General features: G+C 43.1%; 1 protein-coding gene across 4 annotated transcripts; it reads right to left on the bottom strand.

The window, feature by feature from the left end:
* Window positions 1–2,393: 2,393 nt before the first annotated feature.
* Window positions 2,394–20,788, bottom strand: LOC103697499 (G-type lectin S-receptor-like serine/threonine-protein kinase At4g27290). Of its 4 annotated transcripts, none has more exons than XM_039125843.1 (10): window positions 19,037–20,782; window positions 17,251–17,373; window positions 17,011–17,177; window positions 16,621–16,831; window positions 4,627–4,737; window positions 4,387–4,553; window positions 3,997–4,207; window positions 3,149–3,386; window positions 2,918–3,068; window positions 2,394–2,829 (listed from the first exon to the last, which is right to left on the bottom strand). In XM_039125843.1, exons 1-10 carry the CDS (start codon window positions 20,328–20,330, stop codon window positions 2,521–2,523), a joined length of 2,982 nt encoding a protein of 993 aa, XP_038981771.1. In that variant the 5' UTR covers window positions 20,331–20,782; the 3' UTR covers window positions 2,394–2,520. The 4 variants fall into 4 exon arrangements, with proteins under 4 accessions (XP_038981771.1, XP_038981772.1, XP_038981774.1 ...); XM_039125844.1 differs by having other exon boundaries at window positions 4,387–4,550; XM_039125846.1 differs by lacking the exons at window positions 16,621–16,831; window positions 17,011–17,177; window positions 17,251–17,373; window positions 19,037–20,782 and adding an exon at window positions 6,467–7,795 and having other exon boundaries at window positions 4,627–4,749.
* Window positions 20,789–21,956: the final 1,168 nt, after the last annotated feature.

Raw genomic sequence — 21,956 nt, 5'->3', positions numbered from 1 at the left:
CTCTCTCTTCCTCCCTCCCTCTCCTGTTAGAGCGCACTCTCCCATCAGCGGTCAGCCATCGCAACCGTGACTACTCCTCCCTTTCGTCACTCTCTCCAACTTTCCCTCCTTGTCCTTCTTGCGTGAACCCGTCCATGAGTGGCGACGCCACCCTCGGTTGCATGATATGAGCTTCGTCGGCAACGATGACGACAATGGCGAAGATGAGTCTGACTGGTGTGTGTCAAGCTCTACGGCATCTTCATCATCAAGGACAACACCAAGACGAGGGCTTCTCTAATCGAGGTTGAGGTGCTCCCTGCCTTTTGATCCAGCGTTCCCCTTCCGAGGTCTCCTCCAGGCTGCTGATGCCACCGACAAGCACCTCCGGTAGCCCAACATCTTGAAGTCACAGGGAAGAAGTAGAGGAGGGACTTGGTGCTAGGGTCATCGGAGAGGAAGCAGAGGAGGCCGATGGGGGAGAAGCCATGGCGGACGGGGGGAGATGGTGCGGGCACCAGAATCCGGAAAAGACTCCAATCAATTAACTCAAGGTCACTGTGGCTAATTTAAATTTGATCGAGTCTTGTAAATAAAATCATTGAGTCAGAAAGCAAGCCAAGTCAGGTTTCTACCACCACCTTTGCACACCCTTGGAGCACCACCTCGGCATCCACATCAACATCAGCTAGCCACCTCACCACTACTCCAACCAATGGAAGCACGCCAACCAGGATGAAGTCAAGCATAAGGAGCCGACCACATCATGCCATCTCATCAAAGGAACCAATGCAACATCACGCCACCTCATCAGAAGAACCAATCCCTATGCAACATGCTATGTGCCACCTATTGGGACGCCACCTCATACAAGTTGACACGTCACCCAAATTCAAAGTCCAAGAGGTCGGCCATAATTCAAATGCAAGAAAATTTCAAATGGGATTCAACAACTCTTCAAACCTTCCCCTTAAAGCTGGCCAACTTTCCTTCCTTTTCTCTAGCAATCAAGCCTTCAAATGTGGGGCGCCATTCATTATGTGTTTAAATTTCAAATCATGAGGAAAGTCTATAAATACCTCCTCATGACATCTTGTAATGTCAATTGATGAATGAATAAAAAGTGCTTCTTTCTTCCTTAGCAATCTTGCTTCGTCACCTTGAGAGAAGGTTGGGCGTGAGGCTCTTGTTCCAGGTCCTTAAAGTACTCCATGTCATTGGGTCAATTATCCTTCCAAACCAATAGCAAAAGGGCCCTGTTGCAACGGAAGATGAAGCTTGATCATCCAATCATCAACCTTCGAGAGTGAGATCAAGGATCCTCCTCCAAAAAAAAATTCCAGAAGTTCAATATTTGGTAAACCTTAACTCTAGGTCTGATTTATTGAAGGAAGTGTCCTAATCAAGTGGTTTCTCAACCACAACGGTCCATTCTTCTAAGTCCTAAATGAATTAGTACATGCGGGTAACTACTCTTGAAATTACTATGCTCATGTTAATGTTTTCTTATCCCATATGTGACTGAATTTTCTGCTGCTATTAGGCTAGTTAATCAACATAACTTACTGATAATCCTTATGTTTAAATCCCTCGCATTCATCCCGCATCAGGAGAGGGTGATTGGAAGTAGGCGGGGGTGGCGAGATCGAGAAGGAGGAGGGCAGTAGGGGTCGAAGGTGGCCCAGCATCGAAGTTAGAGTAGAATTATAGGGACCAGTCAGGAAAGAAAGGTTGAATGGGTTTGGACTCGAACCAGACTCAATTTTTTTAGGTTGGAACTCGGTTATACATGCACCCGATCCAACCTGAATGCTCCATTGGTCAAAAATTGTAGCCATGGACCCGATCCGATCTTCTATTGGATTGGGTCTGGGTCTAAAATTAGGACCCGAACAAAAAACTAGGTTGGGTCACGGTCACTCAGGACCCAGTCCGGCCCGACCCATCTGCACCCCTAATATAAACTGTCCCCATACAAAAATAAGATGTGTCATTGCTGAAGTTCTCAAAGTCACTACATTTTTTCCCAAGAAAGAAAGTTGGTACCATGTTACATCTTACCACAGGCCCATAACCATTCATGGTCAACAGTCTCCATACGAGCTCTTCCACCATTGATCCTCTTTTATTTCATACATGAACCAATCAAGCGAGAAATGTTGGTCATTTATTCATAGCAATTAATCATGGAAATGGATATCTTTTTCCATATTTGTAGGATATTTTGCCTCATTTTTTTGTTAATGAATCCAAACCAGCAAAAAATTTTAGCTCCCCCTCATGGTTACTATTTTAAGATTTAGAGGAGGATCTACTTTGCTATCTTCTTTTGGATGAACAACAGTATGAATTCCTAGTTTTTTTTTTCATTATTTTCAAAATATTATACAAAATGCCTAGTATAAGTTATTTACACTAATGGTCTGCTGACTTGTGATTAGAATTTGAGATAGCTGAAAGAAATGCATAGACACTGAAAGAACGAGAACTTTTCATAGCTTGTCTTTGGTATGAGAAAATTTTACCACCTAGATCTAATAGTCACCGACCTTCAACTATTGTAACCGATAATTCATTTATACTTGCAGAGTTTGTCTTGCTTTTTGATGACTCGGTTTTCGAGGAAGCTTTTGTTGGAAAAAAACCAGGATGTTTAGGATCTGGCAAGGATGCATCCTTGGAGCCCAACATCAACACCACAGAGGACATCGTCGGCCTGTCTTTTGGACTTTCTTGAACAGACAATAAGCCAACCTTTATACAGTTCAAGGCTTCAACCATGGAAATTGAGTGGCTGATTGATTTATCCACCAGTTCCAAGCCATTACCATGCATCCATAAACTCCAAGCCTGAAAGAAATATTACATCACTATCATGATTTAATGAAAAACAAGAGGAACATATGAACAGATTTAACTATTATTTTCCCAGTCCTACATGTGCTAGAAGGTTTCCTTCATACTCGGATATGGAAACGCCTCTGTTCTTCTTGCCACTAATTATTTCAAGTACTAAGACACCAAAACTGAATACATCAAATTTCACCGAGAAGACACCATCCATGGCATACTCAGGAGACATGTATCCACTGCATTTATCATTAGGATGATTACATTTTATTTTTTTAAAGAATAAATATCACAAGAATGAAAGATAAATAATACTTACTACGTCCCCACAACTCTCCGAGTATTTAGTGCGGTCTCATCCCCTCGAAATATTCTTGCCAAGCCGAAGTCTGATATTTTAGGGTTCATATCTTTATCAAGAAGAATGTTACTCGCTTTAAGATCCCTGTGAATAATTCTAAGTCTCGAGTCTCGGTGTAGGTAGAGAAGACCTTGAGCAATCCCTTCTATAATGTTGTATCGGGTTTGCCAATCCAGTAACACACCTTTATCTTTATCTGCCCAAAGTTTAATTTATGTTAGCCTTACTTGAAAAAATATTAAAGAAATGGAATATCAGTCCCCCTCAGATTGACACATAAAGCAAATAAAGCATATAACCCAAGAGTTAGCAAATAAAGCAAGCTTACACATGCGTTTACCCCAAGAGTAGTTGAAGAAACTAGGACAAAAATATGCCGGTTAGTGTTAAAACCTGGTATTGACTTGTCTTCAAAGATTAGTTACAGCGTGGTGATAGATTCAGAAGAATCATTATAACATACTTAAGCTCCATGAAGTTGGCCACCTCCACAAGGCCAGCTACTCCCGAATTGTCACAACTAAGAACTTTTAATTTTAGCCTAAAGAGTAGTGCTTTGAGCAACCCTACTTCAAGGTTCATTTTCAGATGAGAGTGCCCAGCTATGTCTTTTCGATTTTCAGTACTCTTCCATTTGATCAGCAAAAGTGGGTTATTGATTTAGCGCAAAAGTTAGTATTTATTGAACTGAGTATTTTCTTGAACTCTTGAACTAAGCATTAGAAGGTATCGATTATGCTGTGATTGTCATAATCTAATCAGGAACAGGAAACAAAGATAAGGAAGAGAACAGAAGATTAACTAACCAAACAGGAAGGCGTCCAAGCTTTTATTAGGCATGTATTCATATACCAGCATCCTTTCCTCTCCTTGAGAGCAGCAACCCAGAAGCCGAACTAGGTTTCGGTGCTGAAGCTTGGCAATCAGCATCACTTCATTCATGAATTCATCAGTGCCCTGCGCTGAAGTCTTTGAAAGCCTCTTCACAGCTATTTCTTGCTCCTCTCCAAGCATTCCCTGAAATCACCACATTCAGCATTGCGATACTTAAGAGTACTAAATCTGGAGGCAGTATCAAACTGTTCGAAAGCCCTGAATGCAACATTGTATTCAGAGTGCTGAAATTAGGACCCTACATCGACTGAGACCTACATGGTGACACTCTACTACGTTCAGTTGGTAAACTATAAAATTACTTTGTACACGGGACCGAAGCCACCCTTTCCAAGCTTGTTTTTGATTGAGAAGTTGTCGGTCGCTGCAATGATTGTCCCCAGATCAAATAGAGGAAGCTCCCAATTTTTGCCGTCCTTGTATTCGTTGTTGCGGTGACTAGCGAAGGGAATGCCACCTAAGGTAGCTGCTGCACTAGTCACAATTAATTAGTAATCACCACTCATGTCATGGCTGCATATCGCGCGGGGGACTAATTTTACCTGTTCTTCTCCTTCTCTTCATTCGAACGCAAATGGCCGCCACAGCAAGTAGCAGAATCCCCGCAATAGAGCCCACCACAATCCCAGCTATGGTATGTGAATGTGAATGATCTGATCCCAGGGCTGAAACATCAGCACCGTTGTATAAGTACATGATGAACATTCTTTTGTTTTCCTTTTTGTTTTTTTGGAATTTCTTTTTATCTTTTTGGATCGTCCAGAAGTTCCACATATAAATTGGGGTGAATATTGGTTGCTTGACTTAGCCCGAGCTTTAAGTGGGTTAGGCCAAGTTATCAATTAGTTTGTTTGATTTTGGGTTTTTAACAAAACTTTTAAATGGGGACAAGACTGAAAACTTCTAATGTGAGTGAGGAGCGTGGTGTTTTAAACTACCCAACTTAAAGATTCCTTTCAGATCAGTGTGTGTGCTTGAAAAGTCTACAAGCTCTAATTTTAACTCCAAATCTGATCCAAATTTACTCGTGCCTAGTCGGTAGCCCATGTCAAAGTCGGCCCAGCCTGACAATCCTCGGGTTGGCCTGGACCCACTTCCAGTCCCACAATGAATACTTGGATGTAGTATTATTTATTTTATGGGTATAATGAGCATAGATTGCAATGCAAAGAAAGAGTTTCTAATAGGACTTAAATGGAAATTATGATTGTTTTAAAAGATTAAAACCTACTCGTATAAGGGACTTCATGTGAAACTATGAACTTAAAAAAAAGTCACCCGAGCAATCAAATATAATGGATCATATTTAGCTGTTTATGGGCAAAATCTAGACTTGGTCCATTTGCAACCCATGTAAAGGTGGATCACGTCCTATTCGTTGATTCGTGCTCTACCACCAATAGGGCTGAAAGTGAGTTTGGGCCGGTCTTCAAGTTGGGCGACGGGCAAAGCCCGAAAGAATTAAGACCGGTTTTGGGCTTAAATATAAAGCCCATTTATTTTCCGTCCAAGCTCAAATGGCCCTCCTTGGCCCGACCGAAGCTCAATTTTGGACAAAGACCGAAACAGAGCCCAAATTTAGGCTTAGGCCCAGCCCAGTTTAGCTCCAATATAAGCTCGTTCTCAATAGACAGTGGTTTGGTTCTATCCTATTATGTGGCTTGACCAACTTGATTGCTATTCTGATAAACATATTTTTAATTATCAGATGGTTGCTAACGTAAAGCTATAGTATTACATAAAAAAAAAGTGAAGCAACGATATGAATGATTGGGAGATTAAGCTTGAATCGGGTTGGCAATCCTATTTTTCAGCCCAAATAGTTAATTCAGGCCTACTCCATTGGGTTTGGGGCGGGCCCTGGTCTATGCTCAGGCGGGGCTCTAGCTGAAATTTTCCAAAAGCTTTCGAGCAAATGCCCAATCCAAAATCTCAAAAAATTCTCAAGCCGGCCTGTGGTAAAGAGGTTTTCCTGAGCCAGGTCCATTTTGAGCCCAAACTACCAAGTCAAATTTTCGGAATTTCATTAAAGTAGCAAACGCTAAAGTCAGTGGTCGCCTTCCCCCGAATTAAAATGAAAACACGGTTAGTTAGCTGTCCCATCGGTTTCTCAAGTCGATTTCCTATGTCCCCACCAACAGGTAATGTGTTTACTACACCCGACCCCTAAGCCAAGCCAGACTCACACCAAACAGAACAAACTGGACTGCATACACCCTATAACAACATACAAAGTCCACCTTTGAACTAGTACAAACTGGCACCGGCACCGGCACCAACACCGGGGTGAAGACATCTGCCGATTTCCAGCTTGCATTGGTCCAATGGTATAAATATTTCTAGTGTGCAGTTGCTGACCCCAGTAAATGAAACAATACATACCAAGATCGGCCGCTGCTAGTCGGACGTAGAGATCTTGTCCACCAAAAGTAAACACCCTAATATCAGTAAGCTCCGTCGTCCAAATTATGCATCCGGTCCCATCGATATTAGCACTAGCATAGGCCGTGCATGAACAATTCCTCAAGCACATCGCCCCACACTCATCCAGTCTCATGCTCCTGTCCATCGTCGACCTCGACGTGTCCGGCAGCTTTGCCTTCTCTATTGTCGCAAACCCATCAGTCCCGTTTCGACAGTCCAGCTCTGTCATCCTTGCACACCCATCTTTCCCTTCCCTGAGATCCCAATTTCTTGGTGACTTAGGCTTAAATCCCTGCAAACAACTACATACCGGTGAGTCGTCCGGATTACAGACCCCGTAAGCCCCACATTGTGACATATAATCGCATAGGTCCTTCGGCCTAGACATGTAGACACTCCACATTTGGCTGTCATTGAGCCAGATAAGGCGTTGGATATGGCCGGTGTAGTCCACTGTAAGCCTCGTGATGATGGACGTGCTGGTGTTGTACATGTAGAAGACCTCGTCGTTCTTGATGACAAAGTCCGCTGTGAAGACATTACCGTCCATGGCCCTAATATCCGGGTCGCCACTGAAGAATTGCCCGTTCCATGGCCCGGCACGCGTCAGTTGCTTTGAGTCTTCCAACAAAATTATCTGGGGGACGCCACGGAGATCTACAACCACGGTGTAGGAGCCCAGCGCTGGGTCGCTAGGACTGGCCCATGATGTGAAGTTACGGTTGAGGCCACTCGTTAGGTTCCACCCGAACTTCATTCCCGCGAGCAGAGTGTCGGTCGGGTAGTCGAAGCTCTGCCATGCAAGGCTCCCTGGAACAATATTACTGTCGCCCTTAGCCTCTTTAACGATGAAATTGCCGTCGTCTAAGAGTTGCGCGACTGGACTGGCGAGGCCCGAGGACCAGATGGTTTTAGAGTTCTGGTCGGTGATGATGAGAGTTCCATTGGCGGTGATCGACAGGCTGCCGTTGCGCTCAGAGATCGGGTGCTGGCGATTGGCAACCCATAGGATGGTACGAGGTAGGACCTTGTACCATATGCCGACATAACGATTGTTAGTGCTGACAGGGCTGAAGAAGCCTAAGGCGAATCTCTCCCCAGATGAGATCAAGATTTGGCCGTCGCGAAGGGGCTGGGTTGGAGTCAGGATGTCGCCTCCAACGGAGAGAGAGAAGAGAGAGGAAAGGATCAAGGAGAGAAAGAGTAGGGCTGCATGGAGCTTGCACATCTTCCCAAACAGCTCCATATCGAAGAAAAGGGTGCGGACTCAATACGATTTTTGAATCTTCTAAAGTTATAAAGCTCATAGTACTTGGAACCTTGAGGGTTGATTTGTTGGATAAATTAAAAGATAAGGTGACAGTTGGGCCGCATCATCTAGCCGGACCTATTCAAAATTCCCATATGTTCTGCGACGGCGAGATCATTGACCTATCACTGCCAAAAAGTTAATAGGTTGCTCAGATCGGACCTATTAAAAATCCCCATGTGTTCTGCAACAAGAAGAGCGTTGACCGGTCATTGTAGAAAAGATAATGTGTCATTAAGAGGTCTGGGGCCAAACACTGGCTATTTCGTCAAGGGCAGAGGTTGTATCCTTCGCGCTGAAGTATTCACCTTCCTTTGCGTGAATCCACCGATAGATCATGCGAATATCGCTTCGAGATCGATCCATACAGCCTAATTAATGATGTTTAGATTGATTTGAGATCTGTGCTGGGTGCGATCTAATAGACGATGTCATGGTAGAAGATTAATTGTTTTTTTGCCGGAAAGAAACGACTTGAAGTCCGATGATGTAACACCTATCCGAAAAATAGGTATACTTTCTAATAATTTCTTGTCTACAAGGGCGTGATCGGTGTGTGCCAAGCTCTCCTAGTCATTTACAGAATGGTCATGCAAGCCTTCATGTGCAAGCGATTGCGTACTGATGATGGGAATTCTGAATTCTGATCCAATCATCATGTCCATACCATGCATGCTAATTAGCTTCGCCCTAACACCAATAATTGTGATGTTTTGAAGGGGAGTTCGAATTCTTTCTACTCAAGGATTGTACAAATAGGACCCATTGATCAATCACGGTCGTCAAACATTTACGGAATGGTAATGAATGTACTGGACTTACATGTACCTTGTATCAGGAATCTTGGAGAAGATCCATGATCCAGACCTAGAGACCAAGTCTTCCAAGCCGGGCCAGTCACCTTAGTCCCAGTAGCCTCGATGGCGAGATTGGATTAACACTGCACCTCCATTGTGCACATCCTATTTTGGGCTTTTAGAGTTCCCCCAGATCGATCATGGTCTTAAGTTGCACCAATATGATCAAGATTTATTGATTGATGCTGTTTCGTGCCAACCGATTCACCTAACTTGAAATAAATGAGTGTCCATCAGATATTATCATAATTAATCCGGTTTTGGGTAGGGACACTATTTTTTTTTTTCGTTGATAAGGAAGGCTGGAAAAGCAGCCATCCGGGGGTGGGGACAAAATTATAAATGGGTTATGTATTATTTTGTCAATTAGATTTGATAGATGTGAATTGCTTTGACATCTATACATGGTGGGACCAATGGTCGATGTTATGAATGAAAATCAACCATTCCTAAAATGAACGAAGAATTCTTCATCAATAATCTTCTTTGCAGTTGTAATTACCGTAGGATCCGTGGTCCACATCCTACGGTGGGATGTTTTTTTTATAAGTAAAATAAAGATCCCAAGGCCTGACCGTCTAATCCACTTAACTTCTTCTGGCTGATTGTAAATGGACCAGAGCCTTTGTTTAGTAGAATAGCAGGGGCGGTTGGCCTCGTTCTCCTGCAAACTTTAGTGCGTGGCTTGCTCCATGCCTTGAGACTCTTTCCAAGTACGATGCGCGGGTAGGCTGGGCCGCCATGGTGTTCATGAAACATGGAAGAGAGAGTATAATGTGATGTAGAAACTGCACACAGAAGGCGATAAGTCCAATTATAACTAGTTTGGGTACTTACACCAAATCAAATAAATCCGAAGTAACGGACTGATCCTGGATCCAAATAGGTGAATGATTATAGCTTACTTCCTAAAAGAAATGCTCTCCCAAAAATAGATAGGCTAGATTTATCTCTTCTTTTCTTTCAATATTTTAAGTAATCTGCTTTGAATGAAAGAGTAGAAGCTAAGATCCTTCTTTAAGATACGGAATAAGAATTTCAAGCAAATACATATGTATCTCTCTCTCTCTCTCTCTATATATATATATATATATATATATATAGATGTCGGAAGTCCTTTACTCATCTTTTAGTAGGAGATGGCGATATTTTTGTCATGTAATGGAAAAGAGAGTGTGGTTTTACAATAGAGAGAGAGTGTTATGTGAAAACTTAGAGCTGAGGAAAGATATCTTGGAAAGACTTGAGACTTCTTTGTAAGAAGAGCCAAATTTATTGTTTCGGCCTTTATTTTATTTTGAGTAAATTTATTTTCTCTTCCTATTTTTTGCTTTTACTAATATTTTCTTTTTGTAATTTTCTACAAATACTATTTTATGCGCAGTGTTTGTTTTAGTTTTTGGATCTACACGATCAATCTACTTTGGGTAGCGAGTTATTCTACAAAGGAGAGAGACTTAGATATACGCGAATAGTCCTTTACTCAAATTTTGTTAGGTAGTAGATCGGATGATGGGGGTCCCATAGCAATGATCTAAGCTGGGGTCCTCCACTCCAAAGTCTCTCTATGTGTGTATGTGTATGAGCAGTTTAGAGAAAGCAGATTGCATCAAATAACTTGAATCATTGGTGTAGGATGCTTATTATCTAATTCAAAAAAGCTGTAATTCTATGTAATAGTCCAATTAATTGCTAGATGGTTATAGTAGTTCTAATATATTACGACCAGCTCCCTCCATTCACATATCTTGGTTGCCCGTATATTATAACAAGGATATGAAACAATGTTGGTTGCCACTCTTGGAGAAGATGAGTACTAGACTTATGACACGGAAAGGGAGACTGCTCTCTTGGGGAGGAAGAGTCACTCTTGTCAACTCCATTCTCTCAGCATTCCCTTCCTACCTCATGTCCATCTTCAAACCCTCTAGAATCTAGATGGGTGGTCAATAGAATTGTTTGCTACTAAAAGTAGAATATATGACAAAATTATAGAGCTGTTATACGAATTAGCATATTGACTTATATTTTTGATTCATAAGAATTAAAAATACATAAAAAATCCATCTAAGATATATCAGGGGTATTTGTGGTATTATGCGGTCGGTGATCTTGGATTCCCGTACCATACCAAACAAGTTACTCATGGATATCCGAAAATTTGTAATCACTGGACCATGGCCTACCAAACATATTGATCTTAGATCATTAGGAATCAAATCACCCCAGCATTCGGATCATCAAGAATCTTAGATCACCGTGGTGATCCTGTGGGGGTTACCAAACGCCCCCTAGAGGATATGTGCTCTTACTTGGTGTGATGCGTGTTTATGAAAGAACAGAACTCGAAAGCTATATGCTGTCTGTGGAGCCGGGGAATATAATTGGGGTTATCAATGAGTTAGCTAAGAATGGGTTGCAATGGTAGTGAGGAACTTAAAACGGCAGAAATCAGCAAAGATAAGCTTGGCCATCGGAGAAAAAGGATGAAAAATATGTAATTAGGCATGATTCATCAGAGACAATATTTTCATACATTCAACTAAAAGAACCACTTTTAACTGACAAAATGATCAATTTCTTGTTCTCCAGTAGTTGAAATTTTACCACAGTAGCTGATCAGGATCCTTTTCTCCAGAAGAATTAGTTGGGAAACTCTTGCAGCTGATTTCCATATGGGCCTCTTCAATCTTTTCATCACTGCATCAGTACCAGTCCTAAGTGTACTTCTCTTGACTGGTGCTGGATCAATTACTGCAACGCGTTGCATTGGCATTCTAGGCAAGGATGCAACGGAGCATTTGAACAATGTAAGTTATATCATTGTGAAATTCATGAGATCTCTTGATTTCTTAATTTATCGTAATGAAGATTAGAAGGAAAAAATTAGGGTCTTTTTTTTTATTGCTTTTTTTTATTGGTAGTCACTCTGTCAGCGGATTTCATTGTTGTCGCATTCAACAAGGACCTCGCAGCATTTTGGAATTGCACCAGTTTCTGATTGGGAAAGAAGGCAATCATATCAGATTTTGTGAAGATTCTTAGGTTGGCCCCTTTCCTTTATGCCTCTTGTTTGGTGATACGTTCTCTGGAGCTATTAAAGTCAACGTTTCAGTAGCCTCTCAGTGGAGTTGGAGAAAATCGCAGTTGGAGTTTTAAGCTGCACGGTCCTCTTTCCCAGTATCAGATGGCACAGCTTGACAGCTTGCATGACCTGTTGGCCCACATCCTGCCGTCAAGGATTGCTGATGCCCCAGTATGGAAACGTACTCAAAGTTGATCCTTTACCATAGATTCCTAATACTCCAGTAGCCAAACTGGTTCACATCAAATTTGGTATTCTTTCCAAATACTCGTAGTGGCCAAACTGGTCCACATCGAGTTTGGTGATCCACATTGAGTTTGATGATGCCCTTGGATCATAGCTCCCATTGTTTAGGGATTTAGCTCCTACTAAATCAAAACTAAAGATGGGAAACGCTTGCTTTCCTGCCTTGTAGCTGAACCGCTTGGTTTTACTTGAAGATAAAGTTGTTTGTGCTTGTGTTGATGATGTCACCAATCGAGACACGATCTTAGTGAATTGGGCTATCTTCTCCTCTAGTTGTATAAGATGTTCCATCATCGCCTCATCCGTTGAGGTAGAAATAGCAACCATACTTGCCTTTGTTCTTTAATGTAGTTCAAGTATGAATAGCCCTTCTCCTGATTGCTTAAATCGCTCGCGTATGTGGACCATGCACTAAAGCTCCCATAGGACCGAAGCTCTAATACCAATTTGATCCGATCGGGGAGAAGAAAGATGTTCTTCAATCCGCTGAACTCGAATCTCTCAAAAGAAAACTAGAAAAAGATGGAGAAATATTGAAAGTTGGTCTTTAAATCCTCTTTTCTTTCATTGATCCTTAAAAAAAATGAGGTAAATAGCCTCCATCTATAATGTGAGATCTGCCCTTACACAATTTGTGTCGGATTCCTCTTTCTAGTCCTAGTAGGACTCGTTTTCTTAAAATAGACATTTCTAGTAAAAAAAGCTAAAAATCTCGAGGAGGTATATCTGAACTTTTACATCAACTCTGCCTTCTGTCGCTCTACCGAATTCTTATTACATAGAGAGCAACGCTTGGTCAAAGTATTACTCGAAAAGAAAACTTTCAATTTGATCAACCTATTTTGAGGCTTAAACGATAGAATTTCGGCTCGATTCAACCTTCAAAGTGGTTGGCCCAAAGTTGTAGATCTTGAAAGGATACCCAATTTGTTTAAAAAAATCATCTCAATCGGGCATCGTATGATCAAATTATACCCACCTGAAATTTGGCCTGCAACTTGGTTTTCTGATGTGACGGATCTCGCTCTTGAACTCTATCGAGGACTACTCGTAGTGATCAAAGTGGTCCACATCGAGTTTGAAGATCCTTCTGAATCAACTCAAATAGTTTTTTTTTGTAATTATGACTGCAGCTCTACTGTTTCATCAAAAAAAAAAAACTGTAGCTCTATTGAAATTTAGATGTGATAGCAACGTGGACGCAATGTTCAAACTAATCTTGGAATATTATATGACCATTAGAATATTCAGGATTTAGATGAGATAGCTACAAGATTTCAAATTTCAAGACTACAAGTTTGTTGGAATTCCACGAGTCCGATATAAACTAAGGATTCAAATAGGTTGGGTTGACCCATGACCCGACCTATTTAGACTCGATCCGACCTGATTTAAAGGACATGTAGGAACGAGTCGGGTTCTAAAATTGGACCCGTTCTATTTTCGAGTCGGATTTGGGTTTACTAAATTCTGTTTCTACTCGACCCGACCCATTACATTTTTGGGCAATTTGGGTTTCTTACCCTATGATCCGACTCGACCCAAATTCAAAAAATCCGTTATGCCCGTAATCATGACTCGTGGGCCATGACCCATCTGTACGACCCATCCACGCGCTGTGCCATTTCTCTCCGGGAACTGTGACTCGCTTACTCTCAATCTCTCCCAAATCAAAAATACGAAAGAAAAGGCTGAAATTCCCTATTTGTTCCCCATCGCCATCGGCCATCTCTCTCTCTCTCTCTCTCTCTCTCTCTCTCTCTCTCTCTCCCCCCCTCCCTCTCCCGTTAGAGCGCTCTCTCCCATCAGCGGTCAGCCATCGCAACCGTGACTACTCCTCCCTTTCGTCACTCTCTCTGACTTCCCCTCCTTCTCCTTCTTGCGTGAACCCGTTCATGAGCGGCGCGCCACCCTTGGTTGCGTGATATTAGCTTCGTCGGCGACGACGACGATAATGGCAAAGATGAGTCTGATTGGTGTGTGTCAAGCTCTACGGCATCTCATCATCAAGGACAACACCAAGACGAGGGCTTCTCTAATCGAGGTTGAGGTGCTCCCCACCTTTCAATCCAGCGTTCCCCTTCCGAGGTCTCCTCCAGGCCGCTGATGCCCCCGACAAGTCATGGGGAAGAAGTAGAGGAGGGACTTGGTGCCAGGGTCATCGAAAAGGAAGTAGAGGAGGCCGATAGGGGAGAAGCCATGGCAGAGGGGGGGTGATGGTGGTTGGAAGATGGCGGGGGTGGCGAGATCGAGAAGAAGGAGGGCAGCAGGGGTCGAAGGGGGCCCAACATTGGAGGGAGAGTAGAGGAATAGGGACCAAACAGGAAAAGGTTGAATGGGTTTGGACCCGAACTAGACTCAATTTTTTTAGGTTGGAACTCGGTTATACATGCACCCGACCCGACCTGAATGCTCCATTGGTCAAAAATTGTAACCATGGACCCGATACGATCTTCTATTGAATTGGGTCTGGGTCTAAAATTAGGACCCGAACAAGAAACTAGGTTGGGTCACGGTCACTCAGGACCCAGTCCAGCCCGACCCATCTGCACCCCTAATATAAACTGTCCCTATACAAAAATAAGGTGTGTCATTGCTGAAGTTCTCAAAGTCACTACATTTTTCCCCAAGAAAGAAAGTTGGTACTATGTTACATCTTACCACAGGCCCATAACCATTCATGGTCAACAGTCTCCATACGAGCTCTTCTACCATTGATCCTCTTTTATTTCATACATGAACCAATCAAGCGAGAAATGTTGGTCATTTATTCATAGCAATCATGGAAATGGATATCTTTTTCCATATTTGTAGGATATTTTGCTTCATTTTTTTGTTAATGAATCCAAACCAGCAAAAAATTTTAGCTCCCCCTCATGGTTACAATTTTAAGATTTAGAGGAGGATCTACTTTGCTATCTTCTTTTGGATGAACAACGGTATGAATTCCTAGTATTTTTTTCATTATTTTCAAAATATTATACAAAACGCCTAGTATAAGTTATTTACACTAATGGCCTGCTGACTTGTGATTAGAATTTGAGATAGTTGAAAGAAATGCATCTGACACTGAAAAGAACGAGAACTTTACATAGCTTGTCTCTGGTATGAGAAAATTTTACCACCTCGATCTAATAGTCATCGACCTTCAACTATTGTAACCGATAATTCATTTATACTTGTAGAGTTTGTCTTGCTTTTTGATGACTCGGTTTTCGAGGAAGCTTTTGCTAGAAAAAAACCAGGATGTTTAGGATCTGGCAAGGATGCATCCTTGGAGCCCAACATCAACACCACAGAGGACATCGTCGGCCTGTCTTTTGGACTTTCTTGAACACACAATAAGCCAACCTTTATACAGTTCAAGGCTTCAACCATGGAAATTAAGTGGCTGATTGATTTATCCACCAGTTCCAAGCCATTACCATGCATCCATAAACTCCATGCCTGAAAGAAATATTACATCACTATCATGATTTAATATAAAACAAGAGGGATATATGAAGATATTTAACTATTATTTTCCGAGTCTTACATGTGCTAGAAGGTTTCCTTCATGCTCAGATATGGAAACGCCTCTGTTCTTCTTGCCACTAATTATTTCAAGTACTAAAACACCAAAACTGAATACATCAGATTTCACCGAGAAGACACCATCCATGGCATACTCAGGAGACATGTATCCACTGCCTTTGTCATTAAGATGATTACATTTTTTTTTTTTTGAAGAATAAATATCACAACAAAGAAAGATAAATAATACTTACTACGTCCCCACAACTCTCCGAGTATTTAGTGCGGTCTCATCCCCTCGAAATATTCTTGCCAAGCCGAAGTCTGATATTTTAGGGTTCATATCTTTATCAGGAAGAATGTTACTCGCTTTAAGATCCCTGTGAATAATTCTGAGTCTCGAGTCTCGATGTAGGTAGAGAAGACCTTGAGCAATCCCTTCTATAATGTTGTAGCGGGTTTGCCATTCCAGTAACGCACCTTTACTTTTATCTGCCCAAAGTTTACTTTATGTTAGCCTTACTTGCAAAAATATTAAAGAAACGAAATATCAGTCCGCCTCAGATTGACACATAAAGCAAATAAAGCATATAACCCAAGAGTTAGCAAATAAAGCAAGCTTACACGTGCATTTACCCCAAGAGTAGTTGAATAAACTAGGACAAAAATATGCCGGTTAGTGTTAAAACCTGGTATTGACTTGTCTTCAAAGAGTAGTTACTGCGTGGTGGTAGATTCAGAAGAATCATTATAACATGCTTAAGCCCCAAGAAGTTGGCCACCTCCACAAGGCCTGCCACTCCCTAATTGTCATCTCCAAGAACTTTTAATTTTAGCCTAAAGAGTAGTGCTTTGAGCAACCCTACTTCAAGGTTCATTTTCAGATGAGTGTGCCCAGCTATGTCTTTTCGATTTCCAGTACTTCTCCATCTGATCAGCAAAAGTGGGTTATTGATTTAGCGCAAAGGTTAGTATTTATTGAACTGAGTATTTTCTTGAACTCTTGAACTAAGCATTAGAAGGTATTGGTTATGCTGTGATTGTATTAATCTAATCAGGAAGAGGAAACAAAGATAAGAAAGAGAACAAAAGATTAACTAACCAAACAGGAAGGCGTCCAAGCTTTTATTAGGCATGTATTCATATACCAGCATCCTTTCCTCTCCTTGAGAGCAGCAACCAAGAAGCCGAACTAGGTTTCGGTGCTGAAGCTTGGCAATCAGCATCACTTGATTCATGAATTCATCAGCACCCTGTGCCGAAGTCTTTGAAAGCCTCTTCACAGCTATTTCTTGCTCCTCTCCAAGCATTCCCTGAAATCACCACATTCAGCATTGCTATACTTAGGAGTACTAAATCTGGAGGCAGTATCAAACTGTTCGAAAGCCCTAAATGCAACATTGTATTCATAGTGCTGAAATTAGGGCCCTACATCGACTGAGACCTACATGGTGACGCTCTACTAAGTTCAGTTGGTAAACTATGAAATTACCTTGTACACGGGACCGAAGCCACCCTTTCCAAGCTTGTTTTGGATTGAGAAGTTGTCGGTCGCTACAATGATTGTCCTCAGATCAAATAGAGGAAGCTCCCAGTCCTTGCCGTCCTTGTATTCGTTGTTGCGGTGACTAGCGAAGGGAATGACACCTGAGGTAGTTGCTGCACTAGTCACAATTAATTAGTAATCACTACTCATGTCATGGCTGCATATTGCATGGGGGACTAATTTTACCTGTTCTTCTCCTTCTCTTTATTCGAACGCAAACACCCACCACAGCAAGCAGTAGAATCCCCGCAACAAAGCCCACCACAATCCCAGCTATAGTACGTGAACGTGAATGTCCTGATCCCAGGGCTGAAACATCAGCACCGTTGTATAAGTACATGATGAACATTCTTTTGTTTTTATTTTTGTTTTTTTAGAATTTATTTTTTTGTTTTTGGATCATCCAGAAGTTCCATATATAAATTGGGATGAATATTGGTTGCTTGACTTAGCCCGAGCTTTAAATGGGTTAGGCCAAGTTATCAATTAGTTTGTTTGATTTTGGGTTTTTAACAAAACTTTTAAATGGGGACAAGAGAACTTCTAATTTGAGCGAGGAGCATGGTGTTTTGAGCGACCCTACTTAAAGATTCCTTTCAGATTAGTGTGTGTGCCTGAAAAGTCTACAAGCTCTAGTTGGTAGCCCATGCCAAAGTCGGCCCAGCCCGACAATCCTCGGGCTGGCCTGGACCCACTTCCAGTCCCACAATAAATACTTGAATGTAGTATTATTTATTTTATGGGTATAATGAGCACGGATTGTAATGCAAAAAAATAGTTTGTAATAGGATTTAAATCGAAATTATGATTGTTTTAAAAAATTAAAACCTACTCATATATGGGACTTCATGTGACACTATGAACTTAAAAAAAATCACCCGAGCAATCAAATATTATGGATCATATTTTGTTGTTTATGGTTAAAAACTAGGCCTGGTCCATCTGCAATCCATGTAAAGGTGGATCATGTCCTATTCCTTGATTCATGCTCTACTACCAATAGGGCTGAAAATGGTTGGGGCCGATCTTCAAGTCAGGCTACGGGCAAGGCCCGAAAGAATTAAGACCGATTTTGGGCTTAAATATAAAGCCCATTTATTTTTTGTCCGAGCGTGAGTGGCCTATCCTTGGTCCGACCGAAGCTCAATTCTGGACAAGGACCGAAACAGAGCCCAAATTTAGGCTTAGGCCCAGCTCGGTTCAGTTTCAAAATAAGCTCGTTCTCAATAGACAGTAGTTCGGTTCTATCCTATTATGTGGCTTGACCAACTTCATTGCTATTCTCATAAACATATTTTTAATTATCAGATGGTTGCTAATGTAAAGCTATAGTATTACATAAAAAAAAGTGAAGCAACGATATGAATGATTGAGAGATTAAGCTTGAATCGGGTTGGCAGGCCTACTTTTCAGCCCAATAGATAATTCGGGCCTGCTCCATTGGGTTTGGGGCAAGCCCAGGTCTATGCTCAGGCGGGGCTCTGGCTGAAATTTTTCAAAAGCTTTCGAGCAAATGCCCAATCCAAAATCTCAAAAAATTCTCAAGCCGACCTGTGGTAAAGAGGTTTTTCGGCCAAATCGGGTCCATTTTGAGCCCAAACTACCAAGTCAAATTTTCAGAATTTCATTAAAATAGCAAACGTTAAAGTCAATGGTCATCTTCCCCTGAATTAAAATGAAAACACGATTAGTTAGCTATCCTATCGGTTTCTCAAGTTGATTTTCTATATCCCCACCAACAGGTGTGTCAGCTACACCCACCCTAAGCCAAGCCAGACTCATACCAAACAGAACAAACTGGACTGCGTACACCCTATAATAGCATACAAAGTCCACCCTTGAACCAGTACAAACCGGCACCGACACCGTCACCGGGATGCAGGCATCTGCCGATTTCCAGCTTGCATTGGTCCAATGGTATAAATCTTTCTAGTGTGCAGTTGCTGATCTCAGTAGCTGAAACAGTACATACCTAGATCGGCTGCTGCTAGTCGGACGTAGAGATCCTGTCTACCAAAGGTAAACACCCTAATATCAGTGAGCTCCGTCGTCCAAATTATACATCCAGTGCCGTTGATATAAGCACTAACATAGGCCGTGCATGAACAATTCCTCAAGCACATCACCCGACACTCATCCAATCCCATGCTCCAGTCCACCGTCGACCTCGATGTGTCCGGCAGCTTTACTTCTTGTATTGTCACAAACCCATCAGTCCCATTCTGGCAGTCCAGCTCTGTCATCCTCGCACACCCGTCTTTCCCTTCTCTGAGATCCCAATTTCTCGGCGACCTAGGCTTAAATCCCTGCAAACAAGTACATACCGGTGAGTCGTCCGGATTACAGACCCCGTAAGCCCCGCATTGTGATACATAGTCGCATAGGTCCTTCGGCTTAGACATGTAGACGCTCCACATTTGGCTGTCATCAAGCCAGACAAGGCGTTGGACCTGGCCGGTGTAGTTCACCGTATGCCTCGCGATGATGGACGTGCTGGTGATGTTGTACATGAAGAAGACCTCGTTGTTCTTGATGACAAAGTTTACTATGATGACCTTATAACGTATAATATCTGGGATGCCACTGAAGCTTTGCCCGTTCCATGGCCCGGTGCGAAACTGTTGCTTTGAGTCTTGCAATAAAAATCCTTGGGGGTCACCACGAAGATCCAAAAACAAGGTGTAGGGGCCCGGCGCTGGGTCACTAGGACTGGCCCATGATGTGATGTTACGGTTGAGGCCACTCGTTAGGTTCCACCCGAGCTTCATTCCCGGGAGCATAGTGTCGGTCGGGTAGTCGAAGCTCTGCCATGCAAGGCTCCCTGGAACAATATTACCATTGCCCTTAGCCTCTTTAACGATGAAATTGCCGTCGTCTAAGAGTTGCGCGATTGGACTGGCGAGGCCCGACGAGCCCGAGGACCATATGGTTTTAGAGTTCTGGTCGGTGATAATGAGAGTTCCATTAGCGGTGATCGACAAGCTGCCGTTGCGCTCCGAGATTGGGTGCTGGCGATTGGCAACCCACACGATGGTATGAGATGAGACCTTGTACCATATGCCGACGTAACGATTGTTAGTGTTGATAGGGCTGAAGAAGCCTAAGGTGAATCTCTCCCCCGCTGAGATCAGGATTTGGCCGTCGTAGAGGGGCTGGGTTGGAGTCAGGACGTCGCCTCCAATGGAGAGAGAGAAGAGAGAGGAAAGGATTAAGGAGAGAAATAGTAGGGCAGCAGGGAGCCTGCACATCTTCCCAAATAGCTCCATTTCGAAAAAAAAGGTTGTGGACTCTAAACGGCTTTTGATTCTTATGAAGTTATAAGGCTTGTAGTACTTCTAACCTTGAGAGCTGATTTGTTGGATAAATTAGAGGATAAGGTGGCAGTTGGGCCGCGTCATCTGGTCGGACCTATTCAAAATTTTCGTATGTTCTACAACGGACGGTGTTGCGAAGGAAGGCCAGTCATTCTTCGGCCGGAAAGATACCAGGCGAACTCGTTTGTCACGGATGACGTAACACCTATCGGAAAAGCTGAAGCATCGCTATCGGCCAAAGGAAACTAAAAGCCCAATCCTAAAATTATGTATACCGCACACGCTACCGAAATGAAGAATAATAAAATAATGATATATTTGACGTATTTCGTCGATTTGAGCGATGCCAGTGGTCGCGTGCCCTTATTCTCGGGTAGTTCTATATACACCCCCCCTATTGCTCAGGACACCCCCCAAAAACCAAAAAAAAAATACCCAAACTAACCTTTAGTGTAATTACCATATTGCCCTTGAAATTTTCTCAGTACACCCCCCCTTCCTCCTTCCTCCTCCTCCCCATCCCCCACCTCCCCGTCCTCCCCTCCACCTCCCCGTCCTCCTCCGCCACCTCCTCTCACTCCTCTTCCCCCACCTCCCCGTCCTCCTTCCTCCTCCTCCCCATCCCCCACCTCCCCGTCCTCCTTCCTCCTCCTCCCCATCCCCCACCTCCCCGTCCTCCTTCCTCCTCCTCCCCATCCCCCACCTCCCCCCCCTCCTCCCCTCCACCTCCCCGTCCTCCCCCTCCACCTCCCCCTCCACCTCCCCGTCCTCCTCCTCCGCCTCCCCCCTCCTCCTCCGCCACCTCCTCTCACTCCTCTTCCCCCACCTCCCCGTCCTCCTTCCTCCTCCTCCCCATCCCCCACCTCCCCCTCCGCCTCCCCCCGCCTCCCCGTCCTCCTCCTCCGCCTCCCCGTCCTCCTCCTCCGCCTCCCTCCTCCTCCTCCGCCGGCGAGGTGCTCGTTGCTTGGGAGATGGCCGGGGAGGTGCTTGAGGCGAGGTTTTTTGGGCGGAAGGGAGAAGCCGGCGGGTGTTTTGGAGGGGAAGAGCGGGGTGGGGGGGGTTTGGGGGGTGTAGAGAGCAATTTAGGTGAGGGGGTGGGAAGGGTGGGGGGTAATTTAGGAATTTTTAATTTTTTAGGGGTGTCCTTAGCAAATGGGGGGGTGTAGAGAGTATTTAATTTTTTTTTAATTTTTGGGGGGTGTCCTGAGCAATAGGGGGGGTGTATATAGAACCACCCCTTATTCTCACCTCCTCATGCTTACATCCTTAATTTCTCCCCCTCCAACAAGGTAAAATTTCACTGCTCGCCACTGCTCCACCGGTTAAATCCTGCCCAACGGCAATATCGGTTTGTAATGATGTGATATTACTTATTCGTCGGCAATATACATATATTTCATTCACTACCTCAAAGTCCCAGTCATTTACCATCATACTATGGTCTTCATACCATTTCTCTTCTCCCTTTCTTTCTCAATATTCTGAGGAGTTCGAATCTCCTAGCGGTGCAACTTTTGCACGACAGAACTCTGCTACTATGCTGTCCATTTTGGAGATAAACAAAGTTGCCCATGTTTG

The sequence above is a fragment of the Phoenix dactylifera genome, chromosome 4 (genome assembly GCF_009389715.1).
Source record: "Phoenix dactylifera cultivar Barhee BC4 chromosome 4, palm_55x_up_171113_PBpolish2nd_filt_p, whole genome shotgun sequence".
Classification (NCBI taxonomy): domain Eukaryota; kingdom Viridiplantae; phylum Streptophyta; class Magnoliopsida; order Arecales; family Arecaceae; genus Phoenix; species Phoenix dactylifera.
The sequence above is the reverse complement of the archived record's forward strand: the minus strand, read 5'-3'. Positions and strand labels throughout refer to the sequence as shown.